We start from the raw sequence: 16,643 nt of genomic DNA, 5'->3' as shown, positions 1-16,643 counted from the left end.
AAGACGCTTAGCTTGTCAATTAAAAAGGTCGGCAGTTTGTAACAGAGTGAGCTCCCGTTCCTTGTCCCAGATTCTGCCAACCTAGCAGTTCGAAAGCATGTAAAAATGCAAGTAGAAAAATAGGGACCACCTTTGGTGGGAAGATATCAGTGTTCCATGCGCTTTTGGTGTTTAATCATGCCGGCCACATGACCACAGAGACGTCTTCGGCCAGCGCTGGCTCTTTGGCTTTGAAATGGAGATGAGCAGTGCCCCCTAGAGGCGGGAACGACTAGCACATATGTGCGAGGGGAAGCTTTGCCTTTACAGCTTGATAGAATAGGATGAAAGTAGGATGAAATTGTCAAGGTTTTGTCTTTTCAGTAAGTGCTTTAGTGAGAATTTCTTCGTTTTCTTTTTTTACTACTAGTTCCTGACCTACGGCCATCATTGAGCCCAGTTTCTGTTGCTAAGTGAGAAAGTTGTTAAGTGGATTTTATAACTTTCCTTGACGTGGTCATTAAATGAATCACTGCAGTTGTTAAGCTAGTGACATGGTTGTTAAGTGAAACGGGTTTTCCCTTTGACTTTGCTCGTCAGAAGGTCACAAAAGGTGATCTCATGCCCCAGGGACACTGTAACCATTGATAAATATGAATCAGTTCCAAAATTTTATCATATGTCCATGGGGATGCTACAGCAGTCCAAAGTGTGAAAAATGGTCATAAGCCATTTTTTTCAGTGTTATTGTAACTGTTGTAACTCAAGGACTACTTGTTCCTGCATCTCTCTAGTGTTCTGAATGGAATTGTTTGCTAATGGTTGAGGTTTTTGCCTCCCTATCCTCAGAATATTGTCCAGTTCTACAATTTGATAGAACGGGATGAAAGTGTAAAATTGTCAAGGTTTGGTGTTTCCCTTTAGGGCTTTAATGAAAATTTCTTTCTCTTCTTTTTCTCAATCCTCTTTCCATTTGATGACAAAGACTTTATTTTGCTAATTTCTCCCAGGTAGGCAAGGCTCAGACTTTTCACAGCGCAATCATATATCTCCTCCTTGGCTGTCTGAGCTTCAGCTAAATCCTAAGGGAAGCCATAATGCTGGGAATTTTTCAGTAGGCTTCCAAGGACGCAGTTTTACAGTGGGATTTTTTTTTTTAAAGGCAAGGAGCAGTGAAGTTTAAACTCTCAGTTGAGACAAGGAGTGAATGTTGTTAGATAAAATAAATATGAGAGATGAAGGGACTCAGGAAAATTACCAGGTACGAGGGATCTCCAGTAAGATTGGAATGCAGAGTTTGGGAAATAATTCACAACATTATTTGTGCAAATTGTAGGGACAAGTTTCTTTCTTAAGAAAATGCGAGTACATTCTGCAGCATCTCAGGCTGGGATGAGTATATTTCATTTTTGGAACTATGGACTAGATAATTTTTGGTGGCAGGACTAATGGCTGCCAAGCCCTGGACTACTATTTCTCAACCTTATAAGTTTTAAGAGGTGTGAACTTCAACTCCCAGAATTCCAGCTGAAGGGCACAGGAGCACAAAGGCCTCCGATTCTCTTTAAAGCAACTATATATCGGCAGCTGCTTCATATTCCCAGCTACTTTAAAGAGTTGCAAGGGTCCCACAAGGGTCAATGCACCTTTCTATATTCCTATTTACAACATTGCAGTTCTCTAATATCTAGTCTGGAGTACCGGAGGGGGAAGTGGGGGCTTCAAATTTGGCAACTTTAAGACTGGTAGACTTCAACTCCCAGAACTCCCCAGCCAGCATGGCTGACTGAGGAATTCTGGGTGTGGAAGTCCACATCAGTAGTGGGATTCAAATGGCCATGGCAGGGGAAGATTACTGCAAAATCCCCATTCCTTCCCGATCAGCTCGGACTGAGGCAGAGAATAGATGGGGGCGGGGCCAGCCAGAGGTAGTATTTACCAGTTCTCCAAACTACTCAAAATTTCCGCTACCAGTTCTCCAGAACTGGTCAGAACCTTCTGAATGCCACCTCTGATCCACATGTCTTAAAAGTTGTGAAGTTTGGAGACCCTGATTTAGTTATTTAAAATATATGGGTGAGCTGTACTGCCACAGATCTTTCAACTGAGGAAAGCGATCGCAGAATAATTTCAGACTTTTCTCATGTAGCTTGTGCGTTAACAACATTGTGGAAAAAGAAAATTCAGCAAAAAAAAAAAAACCCTCTTGAAATGACTAGAAATAAACCTGAAGGTCAAAACGGGCCAAACAAATTGACAGCTAGATGTTTTCAATGTTTCCAGCAACATAAAGCCAAAAGCCAAGCCATGTAACCTGGCTTGATCCTAGCTTGGGCTACATTAAATAAGACAATGGAAAAATCATAAAGAGAAATCGCCTCTGTCTTCTGTTTTATCGAAAAAGTAAATGAAAGCGTCGGCCACCCCTCTTTCCGATCCTCCAGCACTTATGCCCATTAAATGCTGGAAAAATTGTACTAAGCTAACAATGAATGTGACAACAATCTCATTTTCCTTATCAGGGACTACAAACAGAAGCATTAGAACAGGGGTGTCAAACTCGATTTCATTGAGGGCTGCTTCCGGGTTGTGTTTGATCTCAAGAGCCGGGGTGGGCGTGGCCAGCTTGATGTCAACCACTGGACCTTTCTCTATTTCATCAATTTTAGGAAGAGTGTACTTCAATATCCAGAGGATGTTGTCAGAGTCTGCCCAGTGATTATTGCTATTGGAAGATTTGGATTTAGATTTTATTTTAAACCAGTGTTTCTTAACCTTGGCAAATTTAAGAGGTGTGACTAACTCCCAGAATTACCCAGCCAGCCCAATTAGTTTTTTCTAATCTTCTTTTGTTATACTGTTGCTTTTATTAAGCATCATTTTTTTCATTATTATTACTATTTTTTTTCTTATCATTTGTTCCTTGACTGTAAATCAGTGAACTAAGGCATTCTGTTATTTCTGCCAAATGTTAGACATATGAATTAGGTGGCGCTGTTTGAAACTAAGAGTGCAGATGATGGAACTTAAATCATAATTTCTCCCACAGTCATCTTTCTCATTTCTTTAAATTAATGAATGGAATGGAATGGAATGGAATAGAACAGAACAGAACAGAACAGAATAGAATAGTTGGAAGAGACCTTGGAGGTCTTCTAGTCCAACCCCCTGCCTAGGCAGGAAACCTTATACCATTTCAGACAAATGGCTATCCAATCTCTTCCAGTGTTGGAGCATTCACAACTTCTGGAGGCGAGTTGTTCCACTGTCTAATTGTCCTAACTATCAGGAAATTTCTTCTTAGTTCTAGATTGCTTCTCTCCTTGATTAATTTCCACCCATTGCTTCTTGTCCTTCTTGTCCTTATTCTTTGGAGAATAAGTTGTCCCTGCTCTTTTTTATGGCAGCCCCTGAGATATCGGAACCCTGCTATCATTTCACCCCTAGTCTTTCTTTTCATTGAACTAGAGTAGACTGACCCAATTCCAGCAACCATTCTTTATCTGTTTTATGATATAATCTTATACAAAACAGATTGGAGAAAATTATAGAGGATTAAGTAAAAATACGAGGGAAATGTTCCATTTGTGTTATGCAGAAGATGATTAAACTAGGCTCCATTCCCTGTTCTACATAGTCATACCAACTTTTAAGAAGAATATGTAATTATTGGAAGTACTTCGAGCCTAAGATGGTATCTATTGTAGCTATTGTAAATATATAAAAAGAAGGAGGAAGGACATATCCTATAGTAGAAAAATAATAATCTAATTGACTATAATACAATTACGGTATTCTTGTAAAGGCTGGTCTTGAACAAGCCATGTTATCTAAAACTATTCAGCTGAATTTTAAGTGAAAAACAATGTGTTCAATCTGAACAAGCAAAAAAGGCATTATTGAATATTTGGCACAGAAACACAATAAATGTGATGTGGTTGAAGCACATGGAATTGGCATAACTGTGCAGTTCTTTGTCTTGTAAAACTATTCAGCAGTAGCAGGCTGAGGATGAAACAATACACTGAAAATATTGGAAAATAAGGGCATTATAATCTTATTATATAATCATGACCTAAAATAGTTTCTTTGAGCTTGAAACATTCAAGAATTATTGGACAGCTTCCATTACCTGATACCCACATGGCTGTTGAATGATGGCCAATGTAGCTCAGTGCATTTCAGAAAAAGGACCTACAACACAAGTTCATTTTCAAGACTTTTATGCAGGTCAACCCAAATAGAAGTTTGAGACCGGAATTGGCAAAATAATTCGGAATCTTCTTGGATGTGTAATTGAGAGTTTCCGAGTGCCAGTCACACTATGCCTTGTAGATAACACTTTAATCTTCTACATAGACCAGGTGTATTCAACAGAATAACAAAATAACAGCGTTGAAAGAGACCTTGGAGGTCTTCTAGCCTAGACCAACCCCTGCTCAAGCAGGAAACCCTACCCATTTCAAACAGATGGTCGGCCAATCTCTTCTTCCATGATGGAACACCCACAACATCTGGAGGCAAGTCATTCCATCGATTAATTATTCTAACTGTCAGAAAGTTTCTCCTTAGTTCTAGGTTGGTTCCTACCTTGATGAGTTTCCATCCATTGCATCTTGTCTTGCTTTCAGGTGCTTTGGTAAACTAAGAAAAATGTTCAAAAATGCCAAGGGGTGTTTCCACTATGGATAGTTTCAATAAGAGTAACTTTTGGCTTCTTTTCTTCAAATTGACTTCTAAAAGATAGGTTTATTATATGGTTCCAGCCACCGAAGCAGGAATATAACCTAGTGTTTTTGCTCTACTGTCTCAAACTGTTGATACCTACATTCATTTGTATTGCAAGATTTGGCTTCCAGTAATGTGTATGTGTACAGAAATGTAAATACTTTCAGGTGCTTTAGAGCAGTGGTCCCCAACCTTTTTATCGCCGCGGACCAGTCAGCCTTTGATAATTTTACCGTGGCCCACTGAGCACGCGCAGGGGTGGGGGGGCGTTGTTCGCGACGACACATTGATTGTTCAGTATGGCTAGCGTAGATAGCGTAGCACAAACTGCGCCTACGCAAGGCTACGCTACTAGCGCTGTCTACGCTAGCCCTACGTAGCTGCGCAGGCGCTCTTAGGTTTTTTTCAGGAATCGGCCAGCGCTGAAGCGCTGAAAAGGAATGAGAAGGGCGGCGCTGGACACAGGGGGGTGGTGGGCCGCTGGTGATGTCAGAGTGCCACCAGCGGTCCAGTAACACCCCTTGTGCCAGTTAGCCCTAATTTGCATACAGAAAGAAACTATGGCCCCCGGCCGCTGCAGCGATCATGGCCCCCGGCCGCTGCAGCGATCATGGCCCCCGGCCGCTGCGCGGCCCGGTGCCAGGTACTCCACGGCCCGGCACCGGTCCGCGGACCGGAGGTTGGGGATCACTGCTTTAGAGAATAACTTGACTCCCTCTTCTTTGTGGCTGCCCCTTTGATATTGGAAGCCTGTTATCAAGTCACCCTTAGTCTTTCTTTTCATTAAACCAGACATACCCAATTCCAGTAACCGTTCTTCCTATGTTTTAGATTCCAGTTACCTAATCATCTTTGTTGCTTGCTGGGAATCCTAGGAGTTGAAGTCCACCAGTGTTAAAAATGCCAGGGTTTGACACCCTGTCTTAGACTAAATAATACATTTGTGAGAAATCCTTCTTTGTTTGAACTTCTAAATTTACCTTCTTGCCTGATACCTCACATCAATGTCACGTTTGGGACCTGAGCATCTGATGCTTGTTTGCTATGGTTTCATTCCAAAATACAGTCATCTGGGAGAAACTTTCTGTTGCTTATTCCATTGATATTTTCAGTACTTCAAAGGACCATTTTAATAAAGGGTTTGTTTTAAGGGTGGAAATGAGCTGCAGAAAGTTGCTTGTGAGGGCATTTTTACAAAGAACAGGACTTCAAAGATTTTGAATTCTTACGATGTGAGTCTGTAAGGTTTTTCATGTACAGAATCAAAATTTCTAGATTTTCACTTCAAGCGTCACAGGATTCCTGGAGTTTTCCTTTTTGAGAAATTTAAAAGGCCTCTTTACCATTTGTTTAATTTTTATAGTAGTTTCAAATTACATGCAGAGATGCACTGATTTATTTCTGTAAAGAATTAAGAAACATTCTCATAGCTATAAAATTAGTCTGCTTTTTTTTGGTAGTTATCTTCCAGGTTCTTGACATAAACTGGTATGATTTTTTTTTTGGTTGGCTCCCAAAATCTATATATAGATTTCAATTTCAACCAAACTTGGTACACAGATGATTTACTGTCTGGAAACAAATACTGTGGGGGTAAGATACCCCTAACATCCCTCGGTGTGTATGTTCTGTTAAGAAATCTATTGTGCCTTAAAATGGCTTCTACTGTACTGCCGTAAAATGGCTTCTACTTTACAGCACAGTGGAATTGCCACGATAATGGCTTCACAGTATTCAACAAGGGGACTTCCTTTGGTAAGGGGGAAAATCCAAAATTAGAAATTACGTTTGGTCCGGACATTTTCCCCATATAAATAAATATCCGGGCAATGCCAGGTTATATCTAATGTTATATAAAATCAGTGAAATGTATATATATTAACATACAAGTCATAAATGTGATGGCATGGAATAGTTTACTTTCACACCTGTGTAGATGTATAGACATAGCTACACATCTAATATATTTGGGAATAATTAGATTATTTTTATATCACTTATCAAATAAATTATGTTAACCAACTTTAAATTAGTAAGTTATAAAATGAAATGATACCAATGTAGCTTTTAATAGAAGAGGATGCATGTACCGTGTTTCCCTGAAAATAAGACAGGGTCTTATTTTCTTTTGTCCCCCAAAATAAGCGCTTGGCCATATTTTCAGGGTGGTCTTATTATTTTTGAGGTGCAGGAGGCGACGAGCGTGGTCACTTCATGGCTGCTGCTGTGTTGCAATATTTGGGGGGTGGCTTATTTTCAGGGGAGGGCTTATTTTAGCGCATGCGCTCAAAAGCCCGATTGGGTTTATTATCCCATGGCTTATTTGGGGGGAAGCAGGGTATATTATTTTTATATCACCTATGAAATAAATACTGTGGCCTGTTAACCAACTTATAAATTAATAACCTATAAAATGAAATGATACCAGTATAGCTTTTAATCGAAGAGAATGCACATAGTTCATAGTTGAACTCTGGAATTCTTGGTGCTCTTTGAGTTTTGCTGGCTGATGATGTTATCTAGTTGGGTAATGAAACATCTCTTAAGTGAATAATCAAACTGAGAACTCCACAATATAAAAAGATTTGAGAAGATAAAAATGGGTTTGTGGAGGTAGAGAGATTTGTATCACAGGCATTGCCAGTGAACATTTTTCTCCCAGGTTTCTGTTTCCTTCATTTCATTGCTTTGAAAAGAGCCTCTTACGAAGATTGTTTTAAACTCTGTCTGTATACCTGATGGTTTCATTTAGGGCAACGTTTTGACTTGGACTTTAATTTACAAATGCATGTCTATTAATCTTTCTAAACTTTTATATGCCTTTCAGAAGCAGGAATGATATTCTAATTCAACATAGACTGTTTAATGCAGACCAGAGCATTTTACAGCCTCTGGGCCATATCCGACCTTAGACTGTCCCTCCCTGTCTGGCCCACGTGAGGACAATTGGAAATTAGAAATCAAATATTAATTAAGTGTACACCAAGCATGCAATACAATGGCATCGCTTTTATTTTGAAGGCAACTGCTTCCCCCACCACCACCTTTCATATATGTATGCGTGTGGGCCTATGCATCTTCATAGGCCTATTGGTTCGGCCCTCCACAATGGTCCCAATTTCTTACGCGGCCCCTGGGAAAAAATAGTTGCTCACCTCAGTTTAATGAATTAAGTCTTACCCTGTTTCCCCGAAAATAAGACAGGGTCTTATTTTCTTTTGCCCCATGAAATATGGCCTTGGGCTTATTATAGAAGGGGGGCTTATTGTTTTGGGGTTGTTGGGCAGCTTCTCCCTTGCGAACTGGCTCCTGAAGAGCCGGGCATAGCCTCAGAGACAAGGCAACCATGAGGTGACCACACTCATGAGCAGCCGCCCAGCAAACCCCCTCCCCAGCCGAGCAGAGCGCCATTCACTGACCTAGGGGGCATCCCCGGGCATAGCCTCAGGGACGAAGCAACCATGAGGTGACCACGCTCATGAGTAGCCGCCCAGCAAACCCCCTCCCCAGCCGAGCAGAGCGCCATTCACTGACCTAGGGGGCATCCCTAAGGCACTAAGCCACATGGCGCTCTCCCCGCCCTCCAGCTCCTGCGGCTTGGCACATTCGGGATACCCCCTAGGTCAGCGCATGGAGCTCTGCCTGGCTGGAGAAGGGGGTTACGCGAGTGCCTGTTCCATCCCCGCCACACTCCGAGCATAACTTCTCCGGCTTCCAAACTCCAAAACTCGGCTGCCGAGTCTTCCAGCAGCGGCCGCTCTAGGAGTGCGCTCTATGGTTGTGGGCTGGCTGCTGGAACTCTCTCTGTCCAGAAGACTCTCTATCTGGCAGCCGGCCCACAACCATAGAGCGTACTCCTAGAGTGGCCGCTGCTGGAAGACTCGGAAGCTGAGTTTTGGAATTTGGAAGCCGGAGAAGAAGTTATGCTATAGGTCAATGAATGGCGCTCTGCCTGGCTGGAGAGGAGGTTTGCTGGGCGACTGCTCATGAGCATGGTCACCTCATTGCTGCTTCGCCCCTGAGGCTGTGCTCGGCTCTTGGGAAGCCCGCTCACAAGGGAGCAGCCACCGGCAACTCCCCCCTCCGGCCAGGCAGAACACCACTCCCCAACCTAGCGGTATCCCGAAGGCGCCAAGCAACATGAGTGCCTTTCCCTCCGGGTCCTGTGGCTTGGCGCCTTCGGGATACCGCTAGGTTGGTGAGCAGTGCTCTGCCTGGCCAGAGGGGTGTGTGTGTCCAGGGAGCTTATTTTCAGGGGTGGGCTTATATTTTTGCCCACACAAAAAATGTGGCAAGACATTAGTTTCAGGACAGGTTGTATTTTCGGGGAAACACGGTAGAAGAAAGATAAAGTAACAATATCAACTACAGTCCCGTGGTTCCTACAGGTTTGGATCGGTTCGACTGAACCGGTAGTGGTTTGGCAACCCAGGCATGCCACACCCCCGAACCAGTTCTCTGGGCAGCGCTGTAGATCCCGCCATCTTGTTTTTTGGTTCTGCACATGTGCAGAGCAATTTTTATTGTACTGCGCATGTGCATGCAGCACATATCAAGCACGCGCACAAAGCACGCCCATGAGCAAAATGGCAGTAGTGCCTGCCGGAACCTACTCTTGCTACAGTCATCAGCAGTTTGAGGCCATGGTGGAGGACCAGTCAGGATTTAGAATGTGTGCTTCTGTTGCCATCTCCAGATTGCCATTGCGTTCTCACTGCTGGCAGTCACACAACCTGGGGTACACAAGCATCTGCAAAGCTTTTGGTATGCAAACTAGTGTAAAAACATCTCTTCCTATTTATGCTTCGTCCTGTTCTCCTTCAGTGTGGAGTTAAAATTAAGCTTTTTTATGGTATTAGTATCCGATCTCCCCGTTGATATCCGGACCCTCACCACCCTTCCGGCTTTCCGCAAAGCACTTAAGACCTGGCTGTGCCGGCAGGCTTGGGGCTGTTGAATTTTCCAGCCCCATCCGAGGTTATGACTGTTGTGGTTTTTTAAATGTGTTTGTCTTTTTATTTTTATTCTGTACCCCCCTCCCTTTTTGATTGTTAGCTGCCCTGAGTCTCTCGGGTTATAGGACGGCATACAAACTGAATAAATCAAATCAAATCAAATCCGATGTTCGTTAGGTGTTTTGGGGTTTTTTGTGTATTTTAAGTTTGGAAACAAACTAACAATTTGTAAACAAAAAGCTTTCTTACCTTAAGAACTTTCCAAACCATAATTGATTGGTTAATGCAACAGAGAAAAGTCTTTAAATTGCAATTTCAGTGTGCGGGTTTTTTTTAGTAACTTTGTGATAAATACTTCTATCATGACATAATCATTCAAGAACTAGAGTTCGTATATTTTCTAATATACTTCATCCATTAAAATGTGCAACATGCTAGCTCTATAAGGTAAATTTAATGTATGTTTTACCATAAAATTCTTAATTAATGTAATTGGAACAGGGCAATATGAATATTTCTGGAAATTATAACTGCATTACAATTTCACTGTATTGTGAAAATTGGAGGGTAATGGTTAACTTTGGAAACTGACACAAGCAGTCTATCTATATACTACTAAAACTCTCGTTGTCATGACCCTAACTGGGAGAAATAGTGCACCATAGGGCAACAGTTTTTGAATCAAGGTACCTCATAGAATATGTTCAAAATCCAGGACCCATAATTCCAAGGGAATAAACGATGGGGAAGTTGTGGGTGATTCAGTGCTACTAGCTGCTAGGCTACTGCTGCGATCGTGTGGTTTTTATTTTCAACATTCCATGACAGTTTCCAAGCCATTCACGCAATCCCTTGTTCCTTCTCCAATCCTGCAGCAGCTTCCCCAATCCAGCATACATACCTGGTGCTGGAAAGGGGAGGAAAGGAGATTTCTGATGCTCCCTGCCAGATTCCCACAAGAAAACTCACTGGGGAAGCCAGCAGGAAGTCAGAAGTCATTCCTGCTCCCCCTGCTTTTTTTGATCACTCATGTTCATTCTGTTTCCCTGTTTAGGTACGGAAATACCTCTGAAACATATCAACAGGGTGCGGATGGTCTAGTTATTTTTAAAACGGCAGCCTTTACCATTTAATTTTACAATTTAATTTGATTCTCTGAAGTGGCGAGCGGTGAGTTCACTCTTTTCCTGCTACCCTTTCCTCTGCAGAACAAAGAACACAAGTCTCTCAGTGAGCAGCTCTCCACGGCAGCCTCTGCTCATTGCATAGAGATTGAAAAGCTGAAGAAGGAATTGGAACGCCATCAGCAGAAGAAGGGAGACAGGAACCAGCTCGTGAGCTTGCAGGAAGAAATCGATTCTCTCCGGTTGGCCCTGGAGAAGGCTCACGGGGAGCGGAAGATTGTCGAAGACACGTATGCCAAAGAGAAGCAGGTGCTCCAAAAGGTAAATCCTCTGCGAGGAGTTGCAAGCCTTCTGTATCACAATGACTGTGGGCATAATAGGGACAAGCCATGGTTTATTTAACCATGATTTATTGGGGGAAGCGGGGAAATCAACATTCACTTGGATGCCATACAAGCTAAGTCATAAATGGGGGTTTAAACTATTGCGTTTAACTTTGAATAGCTTAAGAATGGAATTTCTTGGTGGTCTCCCATCCTGGCGCCTAACAACTTTGATGTTATTTCAAGCACCGGATCTCATGTTGTTTTTGAGATCAGCCAATATCATCAAGGTGGTGCCATCTAGCTGTGCACTGGCATTAAAAAAGCTGCTCTCCTTTTGTTGTTTCCCGTGGAGTTTTCTTTCGCCTTTCCCTTCTGTTTTTTTAGCACATTGAGTAATTCATTACAAAGCAGCTTGAACCTCTTTCATTCTGAAAGTTTCTTCCCACTGCTTCCTCCCTTCCATTTTCTTGCTTTTAACGTCATGTGTAATTACTGATAAAGTGCCTCGGCAGAGTTCCCATGCTGAGAAAAGTGAGGGAAAATGTATGAACCTACATTAAAAACTAGACAACTGTACAGATGCCATAAATTGCTACTTTTACAACAACAGCAAAACTTTATGATACGGAGGCACAAAAGCCTTCTTTTGATAATTGCTCAAAATCCTCAGATAATCTGAGTAGCCGTTTCCCCAAATTAAACTTATTCTTCAGTGGGCTGCAGTTTTTGTTATGCACAATAAAATTTGGAGTGTCAGCCTGTGGTCCTGTGCATCCCCATGTAACGGAATAATATCGCTTGCACTAAAATGAATTGTCCAAAGCAATTTAGGGCAGTCAAATTGTAGCGGACCACTTAGAGGTCCTTGGTGCTCTCCTGAGAGACTGCCTCCTGCCGATTACCTCCCATAGACCGATTAGATCTCACAGGTTAGGTCTCCTCCGGATTCCATCTGCCAGCCAATGTCGGCTGGCGACCCCCTGGGGGAGAGCCTTCTCTGTTGCAACTCCAGCCCTCTGGAATGACCTCCCCGTGGAGATCCGGACCCTTACTACCCTCCCGGCCTTCCGCAAAGCCACCAAGTCCTGGCAGGCTGGGGGGCTTGTGAAACATCCAGCCCCACGGAAACTGTGAATGTTGCGTATTTTAAAGTGTTGTTTTTGTTTATTTATCCCCTTCCCTTGTTTATAGCAATAGCAATAGCAGTTAGACTTATATACCGCTTCATAGGGCTTTCAGCCCTCTCTAAGCGGTTTACAGAGTCAGCATATCGCCCCCACAGTCTGGGTCCTCATTTCACCCACCTCGGAAGGATGGAAGGCTGAGTCAACCTTGAGCCGGTGAGATTAGAACCGCTGAACTGCAGATAACCGTTAGCTGAAGTGGCCTGCAGTACTGCACCCTAACCACTGCACCACCTCGGCTCTTTATTGTAAGCCGCCCGGAGTCCTTCGGGAGTGGGCGGCATACAAGACCAATAAACTCAAACTCTCTGAGCTTGGTTGTTTTCTTGCAGACGTTTCATTACCCTAACTACGTAACATCATCAGCACTAGTCCTAATGAGGTTACCTAATTTGGTAATGAAACGTCTGCAAGAAAACAACCAAGCTCAGAGAGTTCTAGGCTGTATAAACAGAGGGTTAGAATAAAGATCTCGTGAAGTGCTAATGCCACTTTATAATGCCTTGGTAAGACTCACTCTGAGTTTGGGAATTCAGTCTTAAAATTTTCAAGATTCTGTATTTACCCCCAGACCAGCATTAACAATATCCTAAAATCTGTGTCTATGGAGATTCTCAGTCATCCAGGTCATGGTTGTCCCAAAGGTGTTTTTTTTCCCCAAAAGGCAACTGGACTTTTTGATTTTTCCTTGAAGACATTTTGCTTCTCATCCAAGAAGCTTCTTCAGCTCTGTTTCAGATTTGAATTTCTGAGAATTTCAGAGCCGAAGAACTGTTTTGGATGAGAAGCGAAACATCTTCAAGGAAAAACCAGAAAGTCCAGTTGCCTCTTGAAAAAGCACCTTTGGGATAAACCAGTGCCATTATATTTTCTGGTTGGTGGAGAGACTTGAAATAAATGTGATGGAAAGATAACCCTCAAAGATGATAATATAGCAATAGCAGTAGACTTATATACCGCTTCATAGGGCTTTCAGCCCTCTCTAAGCGGTTTACAGAGAGTCAGCATATTGCCCCCAACAATCTGGGTCCTCATTTTACCCACCTCGGAAGGATGGAAGGCTGAGTCAACCCTGAGCCGGTGAGATTTGAACCGCTGAACTGCTGATCTAGCAGTAGCCTGCAGTGCTGCATTTAACCACTGCGCCACCTTGGCTCAGTGGATAAATGTTTCATGCTGTACGAGACTTGTTTTGCATTGAGGATGGTCCGCTTCGTAGAGAAAATAGGGCTGATTCTCAGAAAGTTTGTAATCCTAAGCAGCAATTATTCCTGAGGAAAAAAAAATAGGGAGGATATTTGAAGAAAGAAGATTTGAAGGTATGCAGGCTTTTGAGCTGCACAGAAGTCTTCATTAAATGTCCCTGCATGTGACATGAGTTGCTATTTTTAAACAACCACAATGTTTATGATGGTTTTTTGTTTGATGTATGCTTCATTATGCTTTTCACGTCCTTTTAAAAATTAATTATATTTCTTTTACTAACTTTCATTTTTTTCCCCTGCCTGACTGCCCATTTTGAGTGAAAATGAGAGATGAATAGCTCATCTGGTAAACTATAATGAATTCATTCTTGTAGCTGATGGGGTGTATTAATAGTTTATCAATGTAACAATTTTAAATCTTTCTGCCATGAGTAAATCTTCCCCCTCATTGACTCATATGCCAAGGAAAACTTTAAATATGTGGTTACAGTTTTGTCGTATGAACAAAGTAAAAATGCATTATATTGTATACAAGGAAAGCTATTCATTAATAGCTGTGGATAGGTTTTACCAAAGATCAGCTAATCTATCACATGTAACTCTAGGACAATAAACTATCCAACTAGCTAATCTATCTCCTGTCCTAATTCTAGGACAATAGCAATAGCAGTTAGACTTATATACCACTTCATAGGGCTTTCAGCCCTCTCTAAGCGGTTTACAGAGTCAGCATATCGCCCCCCACAGTCTGGGTCCTCATTTCACCCACCTCGGAAGGATGGAAGGCTTCAGCCGGTGAGATTAGAACCGCTGAACTGCAGATAACAGTCAGCTGAAGTGGCCTGCAGTACTGCACCCTAACCACTGCGCCACCTCGGCTCTCTTGGAATTTAATTACATGATCTCTTGGAATTTAATTACAACATCTCACTATCTCAAACATAGGTTTAGATACATATAATACAAATAGAACCACAGAGTTAGAAGGGACCTTGGAGGTCTTCTAGTCCAACCCCCTGCTTAGGTAGGAAACCCTTCATCACTTCAGACAAATGGTTGTTCAATCTCTACTTGAACTCTTCCAGTGTTGGAGCACCCACAACTTCTGGAGGCAACTTCTGTTCCACTGGTTAATGGTTCTAACTGTCAGGAAATTTCTCCTTAGTTCTAAGTTGCTTCTCTCCTTGATTAGTTTCCACCCATTGCTTCTTGTTCTGCCCTCAGGTGCTTTGGAGAATAGTTTGACTCCCTCTTCTTTGTGGCAACCCCTGAGATATTGGAACACTGCTATCATCTCTCCCCTGGTCCTTCTTTTCATCAGACTATATATACTCAGTTCCAGAAACTGTTCTTTATATGCTTTAGCCTTGGGTCTTCTAATAAGCTTTAACTTGTGACTCATGACCACAAGTGAGCCCAACATTTCTGTTGCTAAGCAAAACATTTGTTAAGTGAATTTTGCCCCATTTTATGACCTTTCTTGCCACAGTTGTTAAGTGAATCACTACAGTTGCTAAGTTAGTAAAACGACTGTTAAGTGAATCTGGCTTGTCCATTGGCTTGTCAGAAGGTCACACAGGTGATCACTTGATCCCGGGACACTGTGTTCTGACCGAGGCTTTCCAAGAGCATGAAGCAAACTCCTTGTCCTGACGAAAAAAATCCTTTTATTAATTTACTGGGAATTCCTCTCATTCACATCCAGCAACGTCTTTCAAGGAGGATTTACAGTCACAGACCTTATCTGGCTTGGAGAGCTGCCAGGCCGATAGCTGCAAAACGTGTCAAGGAGTCTCGGAGAGTCACGAACCGATTAAGCGAACTAATTGTCTCCTGCAAACTCCACTCCCCTTTCACTTCTCTTTTATTCCCTATGGGTGAGGCCATTCATCGTCCACCTGTGGCCTTACTCCCAAGTCGACCCCTGTTCCTTAGCTGTTCCCTTCGTCTGGCAACTCTGCGAACACTGGGAACAGACTCCAGCTGTTCGTCTGCCTCACTAATGTCTGACTCCAAAGGCAGCTGATAACTGTCGGATGGCCCTGGCCCCCTCTCTGCCTCCGACACAGAGCCCTCATCAGAGCCTTCCCCAGACTCCAGGATTGGCCCATGTTCCTCCCCAACCTCCTCACTGTCCAAATCTGCTGCCAGCTCCACTGGCGGTCCATAACACACTGCAACCATCATAAATATGTGTCAGTTGCCAAGCTTCCGAAATTTGATCGCATGACCGTGAGGATACTTCAGTGGCCAGTCATCAGTGTGAAAAAATAAGTCACTTTTTTCAGTGCCAATGTAACTTTCAGCAGTCTTTAAATGAACTCTTGTAATTCTTCTTGAGAGTAATTATACTTGTTGATGGTAGTACCTGCACTATCAACATTTGCTGATTTTGTGTTGCGTTCCACTTTAACGTACCACTGAAAACAACAGACTGGCATACACACAGAGCAGCAACTATCGTTGTTTTAATAAAGGAAGGAGGAAATAACCGGTTTTGCTACAAAAGCCAGCCAAGGGGAAACACAGAATCTGTCTGCAGCGTACCGTGGCCTCCAATTGGCCAACATTGTGGACGTTAACTTGGTTTCTTTGTATTCTCCTCAGAGGATATCCGACTTAGAAGAAGAAAATGTCCTTCTGAAGGAAGAAAAAGAGGCACTGAACAACAAGATATTGGGCCAGTCAGAAGGTAGGCAGAAGTAGGCAGAATGGCTTTATTCATACTGATAAATAAACAAAAGGGTTTGTGTTTTTCCCCCCAATATGTGTTTATGAGTCCTTTCTCCTTGGCTCCACTGTAAATAATTATCATTGTAGTGAATTTCAAACAGGTTGCCTTTTTCTCTGTCTGAAACGTATTGCTTGAAATTTTTCCGTTGAAGGTAGATGAAGGTGAACTATAAACTGATTTAATCACTGGAGTCCTGGGGAGGAAATGTTATGGAATGAAACATCCTATGCCAAACAGATCAGGAGTGGGCTTCAAAAATTTTAGCAAGGGGTTCTATGCCTGGTTGCTGGGTGGGCGTGGCCATGGTGGGCGTGGTCTAGTTGGCCTCCTGCACCATGGCAGGGGGGCGTGTTTGCCCTCCCTGGGCTCCGGAGACCCTCTGGAGGCCAGAAACAGGCCTGTTTCCAG

The 16,643-nt window shown here is 42.8% G+C and overlaps 1 protein-coding gene across 1 annotated transcript in view; it reads left to right on the top strand.

Moving 5' to 3' along the window:
* The window catches only part of MYO5B (myosin VB), a 331,539-nt gene that overhangs the window by 246,154 nt on the left and 68,742 nt on the right, over positions 1-16,643 (top strand). The window contains exons 23-24 of the mRNA XM_087715323.1: positions 10,871-11,107; positions 16,109-16,193. Of these exons, the coding sequence (XP_087571449.1) occupies positions 10,871-11,107; positions 16,109-16,193 (322 nt within the window). The remainder of the gene's footprint in view (positions 1-10,870; positions 11,108-16,108; positions 16,194-16,643) is intronic.

This window comes from Thamnophis sirtalis, unplaced genomic scaffold, assembly GCF_051295495.1.
Source record: "Thamnophis sirtalis isolate CommonGarterSnake01/CBP01778 unplaced genomic scaffold, rThaSir2_p1.2 scaffold_5, whole genome shotgun sequence".
Lineage (NCBI taxonomy): Eukaryota > Metazoa > Chordata > Lepidosauria > Squamata > Natricidae > Thamnophis > Thamnophis sirtalis.
Note: the sequence above shows the minus strand (reverse complement) of the source record. Positions and strands in the feature narration are given on the sequence as shown.